This window comes from Pogoniulus pusillus, chromosome 12 (assembly GCF_015220805.1).
Source record: "Pogoniulus pusillus isolate bPogPus1 chromosome 12, bPogPus1.pri, whole genome shotgun sequence".
Lineage (NCBI taxonomy): Eukaryota > Metazoa > Chordata > Aves > Piciformes > Lybiidae > Pogoniulus > Pogoniulus pusillus.
In genome coordinates this window covers 33,166,144-33,186,292 of record NC_087275.1, presented here as the reverse complement: position 1 = coordinate 33,186,292, position 20,149 = coordinate 33,166,144, and the positions used below count along the sequence as shown (strand labels likewise).

Sequence of the window (20,149 nt, the reverse complement as noted above, 5' to 3'; positions counted from 1 at the left end):
CAGCAGTGTGCTGCAGCACTGCTGTGGGCTGGCCTGCTGGTGCCAGCAAGTGCCAGCAGCTTTGCTTTGCCTGACCCCCCCAGCGGTGCAGTGCCCTGGGACAGATGCAGACATGCTGTGGGCTGAGGTAGCCTTCCTTCAGAGCTCTCTCCGGGCTCTCTGCAGCTGGTCCCCGTGTCGCCGGCTCCAGCGAGCCTGGCAGCTGTCTGAGCTGTGCTGCCTCTGGGCAGGAGCCTGCTGAGCAGCTCCTGCCTTTGCTCCGCACCCGGCGCTGCGGGGCCGAGAGCTGGGAGCTGGGCTCAGCGCTCAGGTGCCTTTCTCGCTCAGCTGACCTCTCCAAGCTGTTTCAGAGGCAAATATTTGCGGCAGGAGGTTGATCAGCAGCTGCTCTGAGGGCTGTGTCGAGCACCTGACCCCCTCACCCTGCTCTGGGTTGTGCTCTGCTGGGTGTTTGCTGGCTCCTGCTCGGCTCCTTGCGGGCGAGTTCTGCTGCATTCCTGAGCGGCTCAGTGTTCAGGGACCTGTAACCCGACCTGCAGCCCAGGGCTCTGCATCCATCCGTTACTGAAAGGGAAGGGAGAGACAACGGATCCTGCATCCAGGAGGATTGGTGCTTGGAAAGCAACAGGGTGAGGAACCTGCTGGAGCTGTTCTGCACCAGCTGTGCAGAGGAGGAGGCTCTGCTATGGGTTAGGTTCTTCAGCTCTGCCCCTTCCTAGCAGAGATAAATCACAGAGCCATAGAACGTTAGGGCTTGGCAGGGACCTCTGAAAGGTCATCCAGTCCAAGCTTCTTTCCTGCAGCCCCTTCAGGTGTGGGAAGCTGTGAGGTCTCCCAGGAGCCTGCTCTTCTGCAGGCTGAACAGCCCCAACTCTCCCAGCCTGTCCCCACAGGGGAGCTTCTGCAGCCCTCTGAGTCTCTTGGTGGCTTCCTCTGGAGCCTCTCCAGCAGCTCCATGTCCCTCTTCTGCTGGGGGGAGCCCAGAGCTGGAGGCAGTGCTGCAGGTGGGCTCCAGCAGCATTAACAGGCAGATGAAAAAGCAGGAATGGCAAATCTCTGTCTCAGAGCTGCAGACCTTTCCCTGGGGCTGCAGAATGGTCACCTGAGCCTGGCTTTCTGATTTCACCTCTTTTTCTGCTTATGAACCACAAACCAAGTCCTGCTCCCTGTGCAGTTCCTGAACCTGCCCCTGGTGTTTGCGGGGTCCCTGCTCCCGGAGACCGCAGTGGAAACTTGTTTGGAGAGAAGGAGGGAGAGCTGGAACGATGTCAGGTTGTGCTGGGGACAGCTGTTTCGTGTGGCTGGCTGGAAGGAGCAGGCACAAAGACAACTCCGAGTGTCAGCACACGGAGCAGGGCAGCGAGAGCAGAGCTGCTGCAGAGCCTGCGGTGTGCTGCAGCCGCCCGAGGGGCAGAGCTCTGCTGCTGCAGCTCACATGCAGAGTGGAGCTGAAGCCAGACTGTCCCCAGCTGCCCGAGGGGCACAGCTCTGCTGCTGCAGCTCACATGCAGAGTGGAGCTGAAGCCAGACTGTCCCCAGCTGCCCGAGGGGCACAGCTCTGCTGTGGCAGCTCACATGCAGAGTGGAGCTGAAGCCAGACTGTCCCCAGCTGCCCGAGGGGCACAGCTCTGCTGCTGCAGCTCACATGCAGAGTGGAGCTGAAGCCAGACTGTCCCCAGCTGCCCGAGGGGCACAGCTCTGCTGCTGCAGCTCACATGCAGAGTGGAGCTGAAGCCAGACTGTCCCCAGCTGCCCGAGGGGCACAGCTCTGCTGCTGCAGCTCACATGCAAAGTGGAGCTGAAGCCAGACTGTCCCCAGCTGCCCGAGGGGCAGAGCTCTGCTGCTGCAGCTCACATGCAGAGTGGAGCTGAAGCCAGACTGTCCCCAGCTGCCCGAGGGGCACAGCTCTGCTGCTGCAGCTCACATGCAAAGTGGAGCTGAAGCCAGACTGTCCCCAGCTGCCCGAGGGGCACAGCTCTGCTGCTGCAGCTCACATGCAGAGTGGAGCTGAAGCCAGACTGTCCCCAGCCGCCCGAGGGGCACAGCTCTGCTGTGGCAGCTCACATGCAGAGTGGAGCTGAAGCCAGACTGTCCCCAGCTGCCCGAGGGGCACAGCTCTGCTGCTGCAGCTCACATGCAGAGTGGAGCTGAAGCCAGACTGTCCCCAGCCGCCACCTTGAGCTCCAGCGCTGCTCAGCTGCGGATCTCTGCTGTGCTGCTTGGGCTGGGGGGGGTTTGTGTTTCTTGTGTTGGGGATTTCCTGAGCATCTCTCTGTGCAAGCATAGAACAGCTCTTGGGTGTGCAGGCAGCTGGGGCTGCTCCTTGTCCCTTTCTTGTGGCTGCTTGCTAGATAAGGTTGGCCTGTTGGAGAGCAGCACAGGGGAAAGGGCTCTGGGGGTGCTGGGGGGCAGAAGGGTGCCCAGGAGCCAGCAATGTGCCCTGCTGGCCAAGAAGGCCAAGGGCAGCCTGGGCTGGCTTAGAAGGGCTGTGGTGAGTGTGTTGTGTGTGCCCTGCCCTGGGTGCTGCTGCTCTGGCAGGGCTTGGGCTGGCTGCTCTCTGGGGGTCCCTGCCAGCCCCTCGCGTCCTGTAATCTGTGTGAGCTGCAGCAGTGCAAGCACAGAAAAGGTTTCAAGGCAACCTGACAAAATCCTGTTGAACTGAGCTGCTGTTCTGGGGCTGAGAGCAAGCCCAGGGCTGACACTGCAGCTTTCCACCCTGCTCTGACAGCTGTTTTTTTCACATGATGTTGTGTGAAATGAACCTTTTCTCTCTCCCCTTAATTGGCAAATGAGCTGTGAAATAGTTTCCTGTAGGTAGTTAGACCTCGCAGTAAACTTAAACTTGGTTTTAGTCCTCTTTGCATCTTGTTCTTGCCTTGCAGGCTGCTAACTGCTGAAATGTTTGCTAGCTCTGTTGATCATCCTGAGGTTGCTCTTGGCAAGCACAGTCTGCAGCCTGCCACCATGGGAAATCCCTTCCAAGCTGTTCTTTATCAAACTCCCCTTGGACGTTTGGCTGTCCCTGGAGGGTTACACTTCTCTGCTGAAGAGTTCCACAAAGACTTGCAGTGCAAATTGACTGTCAGTAGTAGTTCTGTATTCAAATCCTGCAACTCCTGAGGTCTGCAGCTGGTTTTCATTTGTCTAGCAGTGTGTGAACTGGAAATAGCAGCTCTTGCCTTGCCTGATTGCTGAGTGCTGTGAGACCCACACTGGCAGCAGGGAAGGGCAGGAAGGATTTGGGTTTAATCATCAGTTTGGATGAGAGCAGAGCTGATGTTTCCTCTGTGTGCCAGGAGCTCTTCCCATGTCGCTTACTGCCAGAGTGCTCTTTGTTGCCTCAGATAAAGACTCTGCTTTCAGTTTGGAAATGTCACAGAGCCATGGAATGGTTGGGCTGGAAATGAGCTCCAGAGGGCATCCAGCCCAAGCCCTGCACTCAGCAGGGACATCTTCCTCTAGAGCAGGCTGCTCACAGCCTTGCCCAGCCTCACCTGCAACAGCTCCAGCCATGGGCACTCAGCTCCCTCCCTGGGCAACCTGTTGCAGTGTGGCAGCAGCCTCCTGCTGCACAACTTGTTCCTCACAGCCAAGCTCAGGCTGCTCTGCTCTCAGCTCAAACCATTGCCCTCCTCCTGTCCCTGCAGGCCTTTGCCAGTAGTCCCTCTGCAGCCTGCTTGCAGCCCCTGCAGCTCCTGGCAGGCAGCTCTGAGCTCTGCCTGGAGCCTTCTGCTCTGCAGGCTGCACCCCCCCAGCTGCCTCAGCCTGTGCTCACAGCAGAGCTGCTCCAGCCCCTGAGCATCTTTGTGGCCTCCTCTGGACCCTCTTCACCAGGTCCATGTCTGTGCTGTGCTGAGGGCTCCAGAGCTGGCCCCAGCCCTGCAGGTGAGGTCTCCCCAGAGCAGAGCAGAGCAGAGGGGCAGGATCTCCTTCTCCATCTCTGCCCACCCTGCTTTGGGTGCAGCTCAGGCTGCCCTTGGCCTTCTGGGCTGGCAGTGCCCACTGCTGCCTCCTGCCCAGCTTCTCCCCAGCAGCACCCCGTCCCCCAGCCTGAAGTGACAGAGGATGGCTGTGACCCAGGCATTTCAGGAGATGCTGCTGCATCCCTTCCTTCCCAAGATCAGGAGCCTGGGTTCAGTTGGATAAAATACCCTATCAGCTTCACAGGCACTGCCTTCCATTCAGATGGGCCTTGGAGGCTTGGCAGCCTGTGGTGCAAGCTTGCTCCATTGCAGGATTGCCTCTGAGTGCAGGCAGCCTGCCTGTAGGAGGCTGTGTGCACTGACCCCCTGGAAAGTGAAATCAGGAACCATAGCAGTAATGCAGCTTTCAGCTGGAGCTGCTGTGGAAACCTGAGCAGGCAGCATGATGTGAGGAATTAATGTGGGATAAAGGCTAATCTGCAGCCTACTTCTGTGGTGGCTGGAGAGAGGAACTGCTGCTGGTAACAGCTCCAGGCAGCTCTTGTGAAATGCTGTCTGGAAGGACCCCAGGACCCTCTCCTTTAACTGTGAGAGAAAATGTCTGTGCCTGCAACTGAGCTGTGTTCACAAATTCACAGAGTGGTTTGGGTTGGAAGGGTCCTTAAACATCAGCCAGTGCCAACCCCCTGCCACGGGCAGGGACAGCTTCCACCAGCACAGGGTGCTGAAGGGTTCATCCACAGCCTTCAACACCTCCTGGGAGGTTGTGGAGCACAGAATCAGCCAGTGTGCTCCACAACCTCCCTGGACAACTGTGCCAGGGTCTCACCACCCTCAACCTGTGCCAGTCTTTCACCACCCTCAACCTGTGCCAGTGTCTCACTGCCCTCACTGCAAAGAACTTCCTCCTCTCCAGTCTCAGTCTGCCCTTCTCCAGCTCCAATCCCTTCCCTCTCATCCTGCCACTCCCAGCCCTTCTCCAAAGTCCCTTCCCAGCTCTCCTGCAGCCCCTTCAGGCACTGCCAGGCTGCTCTAAGGTCTGCCTGCAGCCTTCTCTTCTCCAGGCTGAGCAGCCCCAACTCTCCCAGCCTGTCCCCACAGGGGAGCTGCTGCAGCCCTCTGAGCATCTCGGTGACATCCTCTGGAGCCTCTCCAGCACTCCCATGTCCCTCTTCTGCTGGGGACCCAGAGCTGGAGGCAGTGCTGCAGATGTGGTAATTCTCTGAGCCATCTTAAGGGCTCTGAGCAAGCAGAGCTTCCTGGGAATCCATAGCTTCTGCTCTGGGAATGTTTTCCTGGACTCCATACTGACCTTGTAGTCTCACCTGAAAGCTCAGCAGTGGTTTTAGAGCAGCAGTGCTCCTGGAAACCTTGACAACTCCCTGCCTGTCTGTGTTGCAGTAAGGGGAAGGTGATCAGGCATCCTGAGTGAAAGAAGCATCTGGAGAGAGTCCAGCAGAGAGCCATGAGGGTGACCCCGGAGACCTGAGCATCTCCCTTGTGAAGAGAGGCTGAGAGCCCTGGGGCTGCTCAGTCTGCAGAAGAGAAGGCTGAGAGCAGATCTGATCAATCATAGATATCTGAGGGGTGGGGGTCAGGGTGCAGGTGCCAGGCTCTGTGTGGTGGTGCTCAGTGACAGGGCAAGGCACAACAGGCACAGGCTGGCACCCAGGAAGTGGCACCTGAGCAGGAGGAGACACTGCTGTATGGTGAGAGTGCTGAGCCCTGGAGCAGAGAGGCTGTGGAGTCTCCTTCTCTGCAGCCACTGCAGCCCCCCTGGCTGTGCTGTGTGTGCCCTGCCCTGGCTGCTGGCTTTGGGCTGGCTGCTCTCTGGGGGTCCCTCCCAGCCCCTGCATCCTGTGGGAGCCAACAAGCATTTAGCCTTTGAGTAGGGATTCCTTTTTGCCCTGTGCTTCATGGAGGTCTTCCCATTGCCTGGAAGAGTGCAGTGCAGTTGACCCCTCCTGTGTGCCTCCTCCCAGATCACAGAGGTGTGTGGAGCCAAGCGTGTGGGGTACTTTGGTCCTGCCCAGTTCTACCTGGCCCTGAAGCTGATCGCAGCGGCGCAGGCTGGCTTCCCGGTGCGCCTGGAGAGCGTGAAGAACGGTGAGTGGCACCTGCTGCACCGCCCCCTGTGCCCCTTCCTTCCTGCTGATGCTTGTAGCAGCCCTGCTGCACCGCCCCCTGTGCCCCTTCCTTCCTGCTGATGCTTGTAGCAGCCCTGCTGCACCGCCCCCTGTGCCCCTTCCTTCCTGCTGGTGCTTGTAGCAGCCCTGCTGCACTGCTCCCTGTGCCCCTTCCTTCCTGCTGATGCTTGTAGCAGCCCTGCTGCACTGCTCCCTGTGCCCCTTCCTTCCTGCTGATGCTTGTAGCAGCCCTGCTGCACCGCCCCCTGTGCCCCTTCCTTCCTGCTGATGCTTGTAGCAGCCCTGCTGCACCGCCCCCTGTGCCCCTTCCTTCCTGCTGATGCTTGTAGCAGCCCTGCTGCACCGCCCCCTGTGCCCCTTCCTTCCTGCTGGTGCTTGTAGCAGCCCTGCTGCACTGCTCCCTGTGCCCCTTCCTTCCTGCTGATGCTTGTAGCAGCCCTGCTGCACTGCTCCCTGTGCCCCTTCCTTCCTGCTGGTGCTTGTAGCAGCCCTGCTGCACTGCTCCCTGTGCCCCTTCCTTCCTGCTGATGCTTGTAGCAGCCCTGCTGCACTGCTCCCTGTGCCCCTTCCTTCCTGCTGATGCTTGTAGCAGCCCTGCTGCACTGCTCCCTGTGCCCCTTCCTTCCTGCTGATGCTTGTAGCAGCCCTGCTGCACTGCTCCCTGTGCCCCTTCCTTCCTGCTGGTGCTTGTAGCAGCCCTGCTGCACCACCCCCTGTGCCCCTTCCTTCCTGCTGATGCTTGTAGCAGCCCTGCTGCACTGCTCCCTGTGCCCCTTCCTTCCTGCTGATGCTTGTAGCAGCCCTGCTGCACCGCCCCCTGTGCCCCTTCCTTCCTGCTGATGCTTGTAGCAGCCCTGCTGCACTGCTCCCTGTGCCCCTTCCTTCCTGCTGTTGCTTGTAGCAGCCCTGCTGCACCGCTCCCTGTGCCCCTTCCTTCCTGCTGATGCTTGTAGCAAAGCTGCTGCACTGCTCCCTGTGCCCCTTCCTTCCTGCTGATGCTTGTAGCAAAGCTGCTGCACTGCTCCCTGCACCCCTTCCTTCCTGCTGATGCTTGTAGCAGCCCTGCTGCACTGCTCCCTGTGCCCCTTCCTTCCTGCTGATGCTTGTAGCAGCCCTGCTGCACTGCTCCCTGTGCCCCTTCCTTCCTGCTGGTGCTTGTAGCAAAGCTGCTGCACTGCTCCCTGTGCCCCTTCCTTCCTGCTGGTGCTTGTAGCAAAGCTGCTGCACTGCTCCCTGTGCCCCTTTCTCCCATTCAATGCTTGTAGCAAACTTTGCCTGCAGTGCTCCCTGTGCCCCTTTCCTACTTAGTTTTAATGCTTGTAGCAAATCTGCCTGCAGTGCTCCCTGTGCCCCTTTCCTTCTTAGTTTTAATGCTTGTCAGCTCTCTCTGGTGGGAAACTTTCTCTGCTGGCCTGTCTGTAAAGCAGCTGTGTCTGCATCCCTGCCTCATGCCACACAGTCTGGGTGCAGAGTGCCTGTGTGTGGCTGGGGGGGGCTCAGCAGTCTTGTCTGAGGCAGTCAGTGCCACTAGGCATTGACTTAAGGGTGCAGACCTGCTCTTGGAGGCTTTCTTGAGCAGGTGGAAGGGCTCTGCCCACTCTTTAAAGTGTGAGTGGAGAGGCCAATGGCACAGGTTGTCCAGGGAGGTTGTGGGTCAGAGAATCACAAAATGGGATCTTTGATCAGGAAATGAGTTTGCTGCTTGCTGTCACAGTGTGCAGCAGGCTGAGTGCTCTCTCCTCTGCATGTGGAGCTGGCAGATGAGGCTCCTGCCTGTGGCTTTGTGCAGCACTCACATTGTCTCCAAGACTTAAAATCCTGGCAGGACTTGGTGTCCAGTGCTGGGCTCCTCCATTGCAGAGAGATGCTGAGGTGCTGGAAGGTGTTTGGAGCAGGGCAGCAAGGCTGGGGAGGGGCCTGGAGCACAGCCCTGTGAGGAGAGGCTGAGGGAGCTGGGGGGGTGCAGCCTGCAGCAGAGGAGGCTCAGGGCAGAGCTGATTGCTGCCTGCAGCTGCCTGCAGGGAGGCTGTAGCCAGGTGGGGTTGGGCTCTGCTGCCAGGCAGCCAGCACCAGAAGAAGGGGACAGAGTCTGGAGCTGTGCCAGGGCAGGTCTAGGCTGGATGTTGTGAGGAAGTTGTTGTCAGAGAGAGTGATTGGCACTGGAATGGGCTGCCCAGGGAGGTGGTGGAGTGGCTGTGGCTGGAGGTGTTGCAGCCAAGCCTGGCTGGGGCACTTAGTGCCATGGTCTGGTTGGTTGGGCAGGGCTGGGGGCTAGGCTGGGCTGGGGGAGCTTGGAGCTCTCTGCCAGCCTGCCTGGCTCTGTGGTTCTGTGATCACAACATCTCTGCCGCTGGTAGGTTGGGTGCAGGTCTGTGCTGCCTGTCCTGCCCCAGCGCTGTGTCCCAGCGGCGTTTGTGTCCCTGCAGAGCTGCCTCTGCCGCGGTTCCCGGCGCTGCAGGCTGACGCCGACGCTCGCTATGGGCCTCCCGCAGAGCTCCACCCGGTGAAGTTCCAGGTTCCACATGCAGCCTTGGAGAAGAACTGCTACAAAAGAGCGGAGGAAGGAGACAAACAGGTAACAGGCTGCCTGCTGCAGCCGCCCTGCTGCTGCTCAGCTTCCTCTGGCTCTGGCCCCCTGAAGGATCCCTTCAGGTGGGCTCCTGGCGTGCAGACAGTGCCACTGGGGCTGTGCTCTGACTGCTGCATCCCAGCTCTGTCCCTGCAGAGAACTTTCCTGTAGGAGCATGCAGAAAGCTGTCAGCTGCCAAGCTGAGGGAGCTGGGGGGGTGCAGCCTGCAGAGGAGAAGGCTCCAGGGGCAGCTCAGAGCTGCTGCCAAGAGCTGAAGGCAGCCTGCAGGAAGGCTGCAGAGGGACTTGTGCTGAGGGGAGCTGCAGGCAGGCCAAGGGCAATGGTTTGGAGCTGAGGCAGAGCAGGGGGAGAGTGGAGCTGAGGGAGAAGCTGTTGAGTGTGAGGGTGCTGAGAGCCTGGCCCAGGCTGCCCAGGGAGGCTGTGGCTGCCTCCTTGCTGGGGGTGTTCTGGGCCAGGCTGAGGCCCTGAGCAGCTGAGTGTGGCTGAGAGGTGTCCCTGGGCACGGAGGGGAGGTTGGAGCAGAGGAGCTCTGAGCTCCCTGCCAGCCTGAGCCCTTCTGATTCCTGTGGTTCTGCATGGTGCTGAATTTCACAGGTGATCTGCAGTCACAAGTGAGTGCTGCTTGAGCTGCAGCAACACCTCCCTGCCCCGCTGAGAAGGCAGGAGTGGAGGAAAGGAAATCAGCACAGACTGACTCTCTTCCAGCAGCAGTCACTGGACCACTGGAAACAAAGAGAAAAATCACATTGGGTGCTTCTGTGCTCCACAACCTCCCTGGGCAACCTGTGCCAATCTCTCACCACTCTCAGGAAACCTTTCCTAACATCCACTTTCAATCTCCCCTCTGCCACTTCAAACCCATTTCTCCTCCTCCTCCTCCTCCTCCTCCTCCTCCTCCTCCTCCTCCTCCTCCTCCTCCTCCTCCTCCTCCTCCTCCTCCTCCTCCTCCTCCTCCTCCTCCTCCTCCTCCTCCTCCTGCTGTCATCCCAAGACCTTGTCACTAGTCCCTCCCCAGCCCTCCTGCAGCCCCCTTCAGACCCTGCAAGGCCACTCCAAGCTCTCCTCCAAGCCTTCTCCTCTCCAGGCTGCACAGCCCCAGCTCTCTCAGCCTGTGCTCAGAGCAGAGCTGCTGCAGCCCTCTCAGCACCTTGGTGGCCTCCTCTGCACTGCCTCCAACACTTCCATGTGCTGCTTGTGCTGGGGGCTCCAAGAAGCAGCCTTTGGCTCCTGGTTGTGCTGCTGTACACCTCCAGACTGCTGTGCAGCATGGCCTGGTGACTTTGCTGCTGTCTCAGAGCTGTGTTTTGTGTTTCTGGACACAGGAAGCCATGTCCCCACCCATGTCTCCAATCTGCTCCCCTCCTGCTTCTCCATCTGCCTACCAGAGGATCCCCTTCACTTATGGATATGGCAAAGCCAGGAGTGGGCTGGAGCAGCAGCATGGAGGTAGGAGGAGAAGTGAGCTGTGTACCTTGGGTGCTTTTGGGGGTTAGTTTTTGGGAGGAGGTTTCCTTCTCAGAAGCATCCAAATTTCAAGTGCAGCTGAGAAGTTTTCACCTGCTTGAATTCTGAAGGTGATCAAACCCTGGAGCTGCAGAAGCCTGTGATTGTTTTCCAGCAAGGGAACCCTTCCTCTTCAGTCCCACTGGGGTTACTTCAGCCAAATGTGCTCTCAGGGGCAGGATGTGGGTCACATTTTGTGGCCCATGCTGTCTCCAGTGCCAGGTGCATCACCTGCTGCTTCTTCCTGGCCTTGAAGAGTGGAACCCTTCTGGTTTTCTGCCAGGCACTGGAAGGGCTCCCCAAAAGGCCACCTGGAAAGCCACCACATGTGGCTCATTTGTGTGTGCAGGAGATGCTGGGGCCACAGCACTGAGCTGGGTGGGCTGTTGGTACTGCAGGTCTGCCCCTGAGGCTGGGCACTGTGCCCTCAGGACCAGTCCTCCCTGCTGCAGCCATGGCTATGAGGTTGGAAGGGAGCTCCAGAGGGCATCCAGCCCAGCCCCTGCACTCAGCAGGGACATCCTCCCCTAGAGTAGGCTGCTCACAGCCTTGCCCAGCCTCACCTTGGAGATCTGCAGGGCTGGGGCCTAACCACTTCCCTGTTGAAGGCTTTTTTGCAAGCTTTAGAAGATTTTCTTGCCCCAGCAGTGAGGCCTCTCCTCCAGGGGCTCCTGGCTGTGTCCCCACCTCTTGCCTCTGTTGTTTGCTGAAATCTGAGTTATTTCCAGAGGGATGAAAGCAGGTCCCAGCAGGGGGTGAGAGCACTCAGAGCAGGGAGGGCTTTAGGCAGTAGAACTGTAGAACCAGGCAGGGCTGGAAGGGGCCACAAGGATCAGCCAGTGCCAACTCCCTGCCATGCCCAGGGACACCCTACCCTAGAGCAGGCTGCACACAGCCTCAGCCAGCCTGGCCTCAAACACCTCCAGCCATGGGGCCTCAACCACCTCCCTGGGCAACCCCTGCCAGCCTCTCACCACTCTCCTGCTCAACAACTTCCTCCTCACCTCCAGCCTCACTCTCCCCACCTCCACCTTTGCTCCATTCCCCCCACTCCTGACACTCCCTCACAGCCTCAAAAGTCCCTCCCCAGCTTTTTTGTAGGCCTCAGTGTCGTTTTTAAGCCCCCTCTGACCTCACTTTGCATCAAGAGGCTTTCAGATGCTGCCTGGTGCAGTCTGGCACTGTACTGATACATTCTCTGCAGGCTGGCAGCAGAAGTCTTTCAGCTTTCTGGGAGCTTGCAGGTTGAGTTCCTTTGGTGCTTTTGTACTTGACCTGTTTTTGAAACATGATTCCTGAACATGCTGCTGTGTCACCACTGAACTCTGCCTGCTGCAGTGCAAGGCAGGAGACTTCACTTAGCAAAAGAGGGAATTGTGACTTCTCCTTCCTAACTATAGCCCAAGCAGCCTGAAGTGGTGAGTCAGGAGTTGTGATTCCAGCAGGGATTAGAGGAGGGGGAAGAAGAATCTATGGAAGATCAGGGGTTTGCTGTTTGACAGCATTGGTGAAGGAGTTACTTCTGAAGTTGTCTTTTTTTCCTCAGCTGAGTTGAAGTGTTCCTTACTTGCAGTGCATCCTTCTGCTTTGAAGGGGTTAGGCTGGAAGGGAGCTCAGAGCTCAGCCAGTGCCAACCCCCTGCCATAGGCAGGGACACCTCCCACTGGAACAGGTCACTCAAGGCCTCATCCAGCCTGGTCCTGAACACCTCCCTGGGAAACCTGTGCCAGTCTCTCACCACCCTCAACCTGTGCCAGTCTTTCACCACTCTCACTCTCAAGAACTTTTTCCTAACATCTAGTTTCAGTGTCCCCTCTGCCACTTCAAACCCATTCCTCCTCCTCCTCCTCCTCCTCCTCTCCTTCCCAGACCTTGTCACTAGTCCCTCCCCAGCCCCCCTGCAGACCCTGCAAGGCCACTCCAAGCTCTCCTCCAAGCCTTCTCCTCTCCAGCCTGCACAGCCCCAACTCTCTAGGCCTGTGCTCACAGCAGAGCTGCTGCAGCCCTCTCAGCATCTTGATGGCCTCCTCTGCACTGGCTCCAACACTTCCATGTCCTGCTTGTGCTGGGGGCTGCAGAACTGCCCCCAGGACTGCAGGTGGGGTGTGAGGAGAGCAGAGCCAAGGGGCAGAATCCCCTCCCTTGCCCTGTGCCCACACTGCTCTGGCTGCAGCCAGCACAGGGTTGTGTCTGGGCTGCACTCACCCTGCAGGCTCCTGTGGAGCTTTGCATCAGCCCAGACCCCCAGGGCCTGTTCCTCAGGGCTGCTCTCACCCATTCCCCACCCAGCCTGGAGCTGTGCTGTAAGGAGAGAGGAGGTAGTCATAGGTGATGCATACAATGACTCAAAGACAGTAGTTTTAATGGATGATGCTTTACACCCATACAGGTTATCCTCTCTCAACACACACTTCAATTGTATGAGCAATGATTGCTGTCAGCTGCTCATATGGAGCTGGCAACTTCTGTCAGCAGTGGCTGGAGAAGGACATTCTCCTCCTCTGCTCTGCTCAGACCTCACTTGCAGTGCTGTGTCCAGCTCTGGATGGACATGGACCTGATGGAGGGGGTTCAGAGGAGGCCACCGAGACACTCAGAGGGCTGGAGAACCTCTGCTGTGAGGACAGGCTGCGAGAGTTGAGGCTGCTCAGCCTATGGAAGAGAAAGCTCCAGGGAGACCTGGGGAGCTGCAGGCTGCCTGGGCAGGGGCTGCTCAGAAGGGCCTGGAGTGACAGGATGAGGGCAATGGTTTAGAGCTGGAGCAGGGCAGTTAGGTTGGGCATCAGGAGGGAGTTCTGCAGAGTGAGAGTGGTAAAATCCTGGCACAGGCTGCCCAGGGCTGTGCTTCTGGGGACATTCAAGCTCAGGCTGGATGTGTGCCTGTGCAGCCTGCTGCAGCTGGAGGTGTCCCTGCTGCTGCAGGGGAGTTGCACAAGATGCCCAGGGACAGGGATCTGCTGGAGAGGCTCCAGTGGAGGGCCAGGAGGATGATGAGGGGACTGGAGGGCATGGCTGATGAGGAGAGGCTGAGGGCCCTGGGGCTGCTTAGTCTGGAGAAGAGAAGACTGAGAGGGGATTTGATAAGTGTTTATCAGTATCTGAGGGCTGGGGGTCAGGAGGGGGGGACAGGCTCTGCTCACTGCTCCCTGGCACAGCACAAGCAGCAATGGATGGAAGCTGCAGCACAGGAGGTTCCAGCTCAACACAAGGGGGAACTTCTTGCCTGGCAGGGTCCCAGAGCCCTGGCACAGGCTGCCCAGAGAGGTTGTGGAGTCCCTGGAGCCTTTCCAGGCCTGTCTGGATGTGTTCCTGTGTGCCTTGAGCTAGGTTGTGTGCTCCTGCTCTGACAGGGGGGTTGGACTGGATGATCTCCTTGGGTCCCTTCCAACCCCTAACATCCTGTGATCCTTGGAGGGTCCCTTCCATCCCAATGCCATCTGAGGAAGAGTGATGCCCTGTGAAGGGCAGGTGTCAGAGCCTATTCTGTCTTCTGCAACACTTCAGCTGCTTGCCAAGGTGCACGCTGGCATGGTGGGAGGGGGTTCCCAAGCTAGGTCCTCAGCCTGGCTTTCCTTTAGCCCAAGAGAGTCTCTTTTTGCTCTCATCTCTCCTTTCTTTGCAATGTCTGCAGCTCCCTATGAAGTCAGACACTCTGCACACCAGCAAGATGGACCAGCAGCAGGAGGTTATGGTGCCAAACCTGCACTTGCCTGTTCAGCTCTCAACCGGGTAAGCAGCTGGGTGGGTGTAGTTAGCTGCACTGCTGACAGCAGAGACAGGGAAGGGCAGAAGAGTTCTCACTTCAGAAGGAAAAGTGCTCTCTCTGCTGCTTTTGGGCTTGAGGCAGAGGTGTGACTTCTGGTATGTGCAAAGGAGTCAAACCCCAAAGTGGGCAGGGAGAAGAAATTAAAGCTCCCAGTTAATTCAGTTGCAGCAGTAGAGTGAGAAGCACCAAATAGGAAGTTCTGCACAGTGAGAGTGGTGAAGCACTGGAACAGGCTGCCCACAGAGGTGGGTGAGTTTCCTGCAGACGTTCAGCATCAGGCTGGATGTGTCCCTGGGCAGCCTGATGTAGCTGCAGGAGTCCCTGCTGCCTGCAGGGGGTTGGGTGCAGGTAAAGATAGCAGGGGTTAGGCTCAGCTCTGCCGGAGGAGCGTGGGGTGGCTGTCAGCAGGGCTCTTGGGCTTCTCCTCTTCTCTGAACGTCTCTGCTAACAGCAGGGAGTCAGCCCTGAGTTCTGGAGCTTCCCAGTGGCAGGTGTAGCTGATGCCAGTGTCCCTGCCCTCAGTCTCTTTCAGTGGAACGGGAGCAGCAGGACAGCAGCAGCCACTACTCGGATGACCCTTGGAGGATCACGGAGGAGCAGCGAGATTACTACATCAACCAGTTCAGGTCCCTGCAGCCCGACCTCAGCTCCTTCGTTTCAGGTGAGCTCTCCAGTCAGGGCAGCAGGCTGGCAGGGCAGAAATGCCAAGCAGACAAAGGAGTTCTTTTCCCTTCTCTCTGGAGTGAGTTTGTAAAGGATTTGGTTGTCTTTTCATTCTGTTACTAAAGCTGTGCAGGGCAGTGTGGGCAGGACGCAGGCAGGCTCTGCTCAGGGCTGGCCCAGGGCAGCACAAGGGGCACTGGGGGCAAGCTGGGGCAGAGGAGGTGGCAGGGCAAGAGGAGGGGAAGCTTTTTGGCTGTGAGGGTGGCAGAGGCCTGGAGCAGGCTGCCCAGAGAGGCTATGGAGTGTCCTTCTCTGCAGCCACTGCAACCCCCCTGGCTGTGCTGTGTGTGCCCTGCCCTGGCTGCTGCTGCCCTGGCAGGGCTTGGGCTGGCTGCTCTCTGGGGGTCCCTGCCAGCCCCTGGCACTGTGTGGCTCTGGGATTGGTGCCATACCAACGATGCCAGTTAGAATCACCAGCACTGCAGCATGTTTCCCTCTATTTAACTCCCATATGGAGGGAATGGAGAAATGAGGTCAGCAGCTCTGCCTTTGTCATCCAGCAGGAGACAGATGCTCTGACAGCTGCACTGGTGTCCAGTTCATCACAGAATCACCAAGGCTGGAGAAGGCCTTTAAGGTCATGCAGTCCAGCCCTGACCCAGCTGCCATGACCACCAAACCATGGCCTGAAGCACCACAGCTGCAGCTTCTTCTACACCCCCAGGCATGGGGCCTGCAGCACTTCCCTGGGCACACTGCTGGCTCATGCTCAGCTGCCTGTCCACTAGCACCCCCAGATCCTTTCCTGCTGCTTTCCAGCCACTCTGCCCCAAGCCTGAAGCCTTGCTTAAGGTTGTGGTGACCAAAGAGTAGGACCTGCCCCTTGGCCTTGTGTCCCAGTGTCTTCTTGGATGTGCTTCTGGCAGGGCAGCCCTGGGCAGTGGTCAGTGACTGCAGGACTCATTTCCAGACTTCTTTTATCCAACAGGTTCCGTGGCAAAGAATTTCTTCACAAAGTCCAAGCTGCCCATCCCAGAGCTTTCTCACATCTGGTGAGTGTTCCCCTCTGCTGTGAGGGCAGGCTGGAGGAGTTGGGGCTGTGCAGGCTGGAGCAGAGGAGGCTCCCAGGTGACCTTCTTGTGGCTTTCCAGCATCTGCAGGGGGCTACAAGAAAGCTGGGGAGGGACTTTTGAGGCTGTGAGGGAGTGGCAGGAGTGGGGGGAATGGAGCAAAGCTGGAGGTGGGGAGAGTGAGGCTGGAGGTGAGGAGGAAGTTGTTGAGCAGGAGAGTGGTGAGAGCCTGGCAGGGAGGTGGTTGAGGCCCCATGGCTGGAGGTGTTTGAGGCCAGGCTGGCTGAGCCTGTGGGCAGCCTGCTCTATACCCATGGCAGGGGTTGGCACTTCCTGATCCTTGTGGCCCCTTCCAGCCCTGCCTGATTGCTGTGCTGCTCTGAGCAGTGCAGGGGCTGTGTGCCCAGGCTGGCTTCGTGCTGCAGAGTTACTGCAGGAGTTCTTCTTGCCTTTTGAGAAGTGTCTTCAGCTCTGATTTCTGCTCTCCTCTCCAGAAGCATTTTCAGGCCCCAGCAGCAGGCTGCTCATTGATCCTTGTGATGCAGTTGTTTCCTGGAGGGGTGTTCTGGGGAGGCCTGACCAGGGCTAGGAGTGAGAGCTGTTCTCAAGTGCACTGCAAGCAGCAGCAGCAGCTGAACCCAGGAAATGGCACAGGAGGAGAAGCACCTCTGGAACGTTTTGGATGTGTTGCTGGTTTCATGTTTCTGGCTGGGTTCTGTCAGAAGAGGCCTAATTAATGCCTCGTTTGCAGCAAGCACAACTACATAATTCATTAGTGCTTGCTAATGAGCCAGCAGCCTCCCTTTTAACGAGCTGATTTAGAAATCATTGCAGATGAAAGGGAACATGGGGAAATGTGACAAGGGCTTCTGTTCTGTTTACATGGAGCTTTGTGCTCAGCCTCCTGCCGGCATCTTGGCTGCAAAGAACAAAGGGCATTAAACGTTGATCAGAAGTGCTGGTGGAGATTTTAGTTCCTACCTGCTTTCCTGAAGGGGGAGGAGAGGAAAAGCTTGCAAGAGCCTGAGCCTCTGTCAGGGGTCAAAGAACGTGTCTGGAATCTTTTCAGAGTGGGTTGTGGACCCCACCTGGAGTCCTGCATCCAGCTCTGGAGCCCCTGGGACAAGAGGGGTGTGGAGATGCTGGAGAGTGTCCAGAGCAGGGCCAGGAGGATGCTGAGAGGCTGCAGCAGCTCTGCTGTGAGCACAGCCTGAAGGAGTTGGGGCTGTGCAGGCTGGAGCAGAGGAGGCTCCCAGGGGACCTTCTTGTGGCCTTGCAGCATCTGCAGGGGGCTCCAAAAAAGCTGGGGAGGGACTTTTGAGGCTGTGAGGGAGTGTCAGGAGTGGGGGGAATGGAGCAAAGGTGGAGGTGGGGAGAGTGAGGCTGGAGGTGAGGAGGAAGTTGTTGAGCAGGAGAGTGGTGAGAGGCTGGCAGGGGTTGCCCAGGGAGGTGGTTGAGGCCCCATGGCTGGAGGTGTTTGAGGCCAGGCTGGCTGAGGCTGTGTGCAGCCTGCTCTAAGGCAGGGTGTCCCTGGGCATGGCAGGGGTTGGCACTGCCTGATCCTTGTGCTCCCTTCCAGCTCTGCCTGGTTCTGTGGTTCTGTGGTAGAACCATAGAATGGGTTGGGTTGGAAGGGACCTCCAAAGGTTGGATTGCTGAAATGAGATTTTATCTTATAATGATATAATTGAATGGCTGAGGATGGAAGGCAGCTCCCAGGGGCATCCAGCCCAGCCCTGCACTCAGCAGGGACATCCTCCACCAGAGCAGCTTGTCCTGTTGGGCCTCACCTGCAACAGCTCCAGCCATGGGCACTCAGCTCCCTCCCTGGGCAACCTGTTGCAGTGTGGCAGCAGCCTCCTGCTGCACAACTTGTTCCTCACAGCCAAGCTCAGGCTGCTCTGCTCTCAGCTCAAACCATTGCCCTCCTCCTGTCCCTGCAGGCCTTTGCCAGCAGTCCCTCTGCAGCCTGCTTGCAGCCCCTGCAGCTCCTGGCAGGCTGCTCTCAGCTCTCCCCATAGCCTTGACCCCCAGAGCAAAAGTGCTTCCATCCACTGGAAACGGAGCTCTGTCCTTGCCAGCAGAGGCTCTGAGTTTCATGTTACAGCACTCATGGAGCCAGCGAACCACGGAAGGGTTTGGGTTGGAGGGGACCTGCAGGGTCCCGGTGTGTGCTGTGTGTAGCAGGGAGTGGGCTGCGCTGAGCTAGCGCTGAGCCGCAGCCTCACAGCAGGCTCTGGGTGGGGAGGGGGCTTGGGGATGGCAGCAGAGGTGAGCTGGGTTGGTGCTCCTGCAGAGAGCCGCCCAGGGCAGGATGGAGTGCAGCTGGCAGGTGCTGGCTGGTGCTCAGCTCTGCCTGCCTCAGCCCTGCGCTGCCGCCCTCCGCCTGCCCTCCGCCTGCCCTCCGCCTGCCCTCCGCCTGCCCTCCGCCGTGCCCGAGCTCACGGCCCTGGCAACCTGTTCGTGTTGTGCCCACAGGGAGCTGAGCGATGTGGACTGCGACGGAGCCCTGACCCTGCCGGAGTTCTGCGCCGCCTTCCACCTGGTGGTGGCGAGGAAGAACGGGTACCAGCTGCCCGAGGCGCTGCCCGACACGCTGCTGCCCGGCTACCTGCAGGCGGGTAAGGGCCCCGCAGGCTTGGCGTCCGTCCCGCGGGCGGGCAGGGCTGCTGTGCCAGGCAGGGCTGCTGTGCTGTGCCAGGCAGGGCTGCTGTGCTGTGCCGGGCAGGGCTGCTGTGCTGTGCTATGCCAGGGCTGCTGTGCTGTGCCAGGCAGGGCTGCTGTGCTGTGCCAGGCAGGGCTGCTGTGCTGTGCCGGGCAGGGCTGCTGTGCTGTGCTATGCCAGGGCTGCTGTGCTGTGCCATGCCAGGGCTGCTGTGCTGTGCCAGGCAGGGCTGCTGTGCTGTGCCAGGCGGGGCTGCTGTGCTGTGCCAGGCAGGGCTGCTGTGCTGTGCCGGGGCAGGGCTGCTGTGCTGTGCCGGGCAGGGCTGCTGTGCTGTGCTATGCCAGGGCTGCTGTGCTGTGCTATGCCAGGGCTGCTGTGCTGTGCCAGGCAGGGCTGCTGTGCTGTGCCGGGGCAGGGCTGCTGTGCTGTGCTATGCCAGGGCGGCTGTGCTGTGCCAGGCAGGGCTGCTGTGCTGTGCCGGGCAGGGCTGCTGTGCTGTGCCAGGCAGGGCTGCTGTGCTGTGCCGGGGCAGGGCTGCTGTGCTGTGCCAGGCAGGGCTGCTGTGCTGTGCCGGGCAGGGCTGCTGTGCTGTGCTATGCCAGGGCGGCTGTGCTGTGCCAGGCAGGGCTGCTGTGCCGGGCAGGGCTGCTGTGCTGTGCCAGGCAGGGCTGCTGTGCTGTGCCGGGCAGGGCGGCTGTGCTGTGCCAGGCAGGGCTGCTGTGCTGTGCCAGGCAGGGCTGCTGTGCTGTGCCGGGCAGGGCTGCTGTGCTGTGCCAGGCAGGGCTGCTGTGCTGTGCCAGGCAGGGCTGCTGTGCTGTGCCGGGGCAGGGCTGCTGTGCTGTGCCAGGCAGGGCTGCTGTGCTGTGCCGGGCAGGGCTGCTGTGCTATGCCAGGGCTGCTGTGCTGTGCTATGCCAGGGCTGCTGTGCTGTGCCGGGGCAGGGCTGCTGTGCTGTGCCGGGGCAGGGCTGCTGTGCTGTGCTATGCCAGGGCTGCTGTGCTGTGCCAGGCAGGGCTGCTGTGCTGTGCCGGGGCAGGGCTGCTGTGCTGTGCTATGCCAGGGCTGCTGTGCTGTGCCAGGCAGGGCTGCTGTGCTGTGCCGGGGCAGGGCTGCTGTGCTGTGCTATGCCAGGGCGGCTGTGCTGTGCCAGGCAGGGCTGCTGTGCTGTGCTATGCCAGGGCGGCTGTGCTGTGCCGGGCAGGGCTGCTGTGCTGTGCTATGCCAGGGCGGCTGTGCTGTGCCAGGCAGGGCTGCTGTGCTATGCCAGGGCTGCTGTGCTGTGCCAGGCAGGGCTGCTGTGCGGTGCCGGGGCAGGGCTGCTGTGCTGTGCTATGCCAGGGCTGCTGTGCTGTGCCAGGCAGGGCTGCTGTGCTGTGCCGGGGCAGGGCTGCTGTGCTGTGCTATGCCAGGGCGGCTGTGCTGTGCCAGGCAGGGCTGCTGTGCTGTGCTATGCCAGGGCGGCTGTGCTGTGCCAGGCAGGGCTGCTGTGCTATGCCAGGGCTGCTGTGCTGTGCCAGGCAGGGCTGCTGTGCTGTGCCGGGGCAGGGCTGCTGTGCTGTGCTATGCCAGGGCTGCTGTGCTGTGCCAGGCAGGGCTGCTGTGCTGTGCCGGGGCAGGGCTGCTGTGCTGTGCTATGCCAGGGCGGCTGTGCTGTGCCAGGCAGGGCTGCTGTGCTGTGCTATGCCAGGGCGGCTGTGCTGTGCCGGGCAGGGCTGCTGTGCTGTGCTATGCCAGGGCGGCTGTGCTGTGCCGGGCAGGGCTGCTGTGCCCGGGCGGGGCTGCTGTGCTGTGCTATGTCAGGGCTGCTGTGCTGTGCCAGGG

At 59.6% G+C, this 20,149-nt stretch overlaps 1 protein-coding gene across 3 annotated transcripts in view; it reads left to right on the top strand.

Annotated features, from left to right (window-relative positions):
- The window catches only part of REPS2 (RALBP1 associated Eps domain containing 2), a 65,177-nt gene that overhangs the window by 18,799 nt on the left and 26,229 nt on the right, over positions 1-20,149 (top strand). For 2 of the 3 annotated variants that reach the window (XM_064152086.1, XM_064152085.1), the window contains exons 2-8: positions 5,907-6,030; positions 8,498-8,646; positions 9,984-10,107; positions 13,796-13,893; positions 14,453-14,591; positions 15,582-15,645; positions 18,142-18,284. In XM_064152086.1, coding sequence (XP_064008156.1) covers positions 5,907-6,030; positions 8,498-8,646; positions 9,984-10,107; positions 13,796-13,893; positions 14,453-14,591; positions 15,582-15,645; positions 18,142-18,284 — 841 coding nt within the window. The remainder of the gene's footprint in view (positions 1-5,906; positions 6,031-8,497; positions 8,647-9,983; positions 10,108-13,795; positions 13,894-14,452; positions 14,592-15,581; positions 15,646-18,141; positions 18,285-20,149) is intronic. The other variant, XM_064152088.1, reaches the window with a different exon arrangement.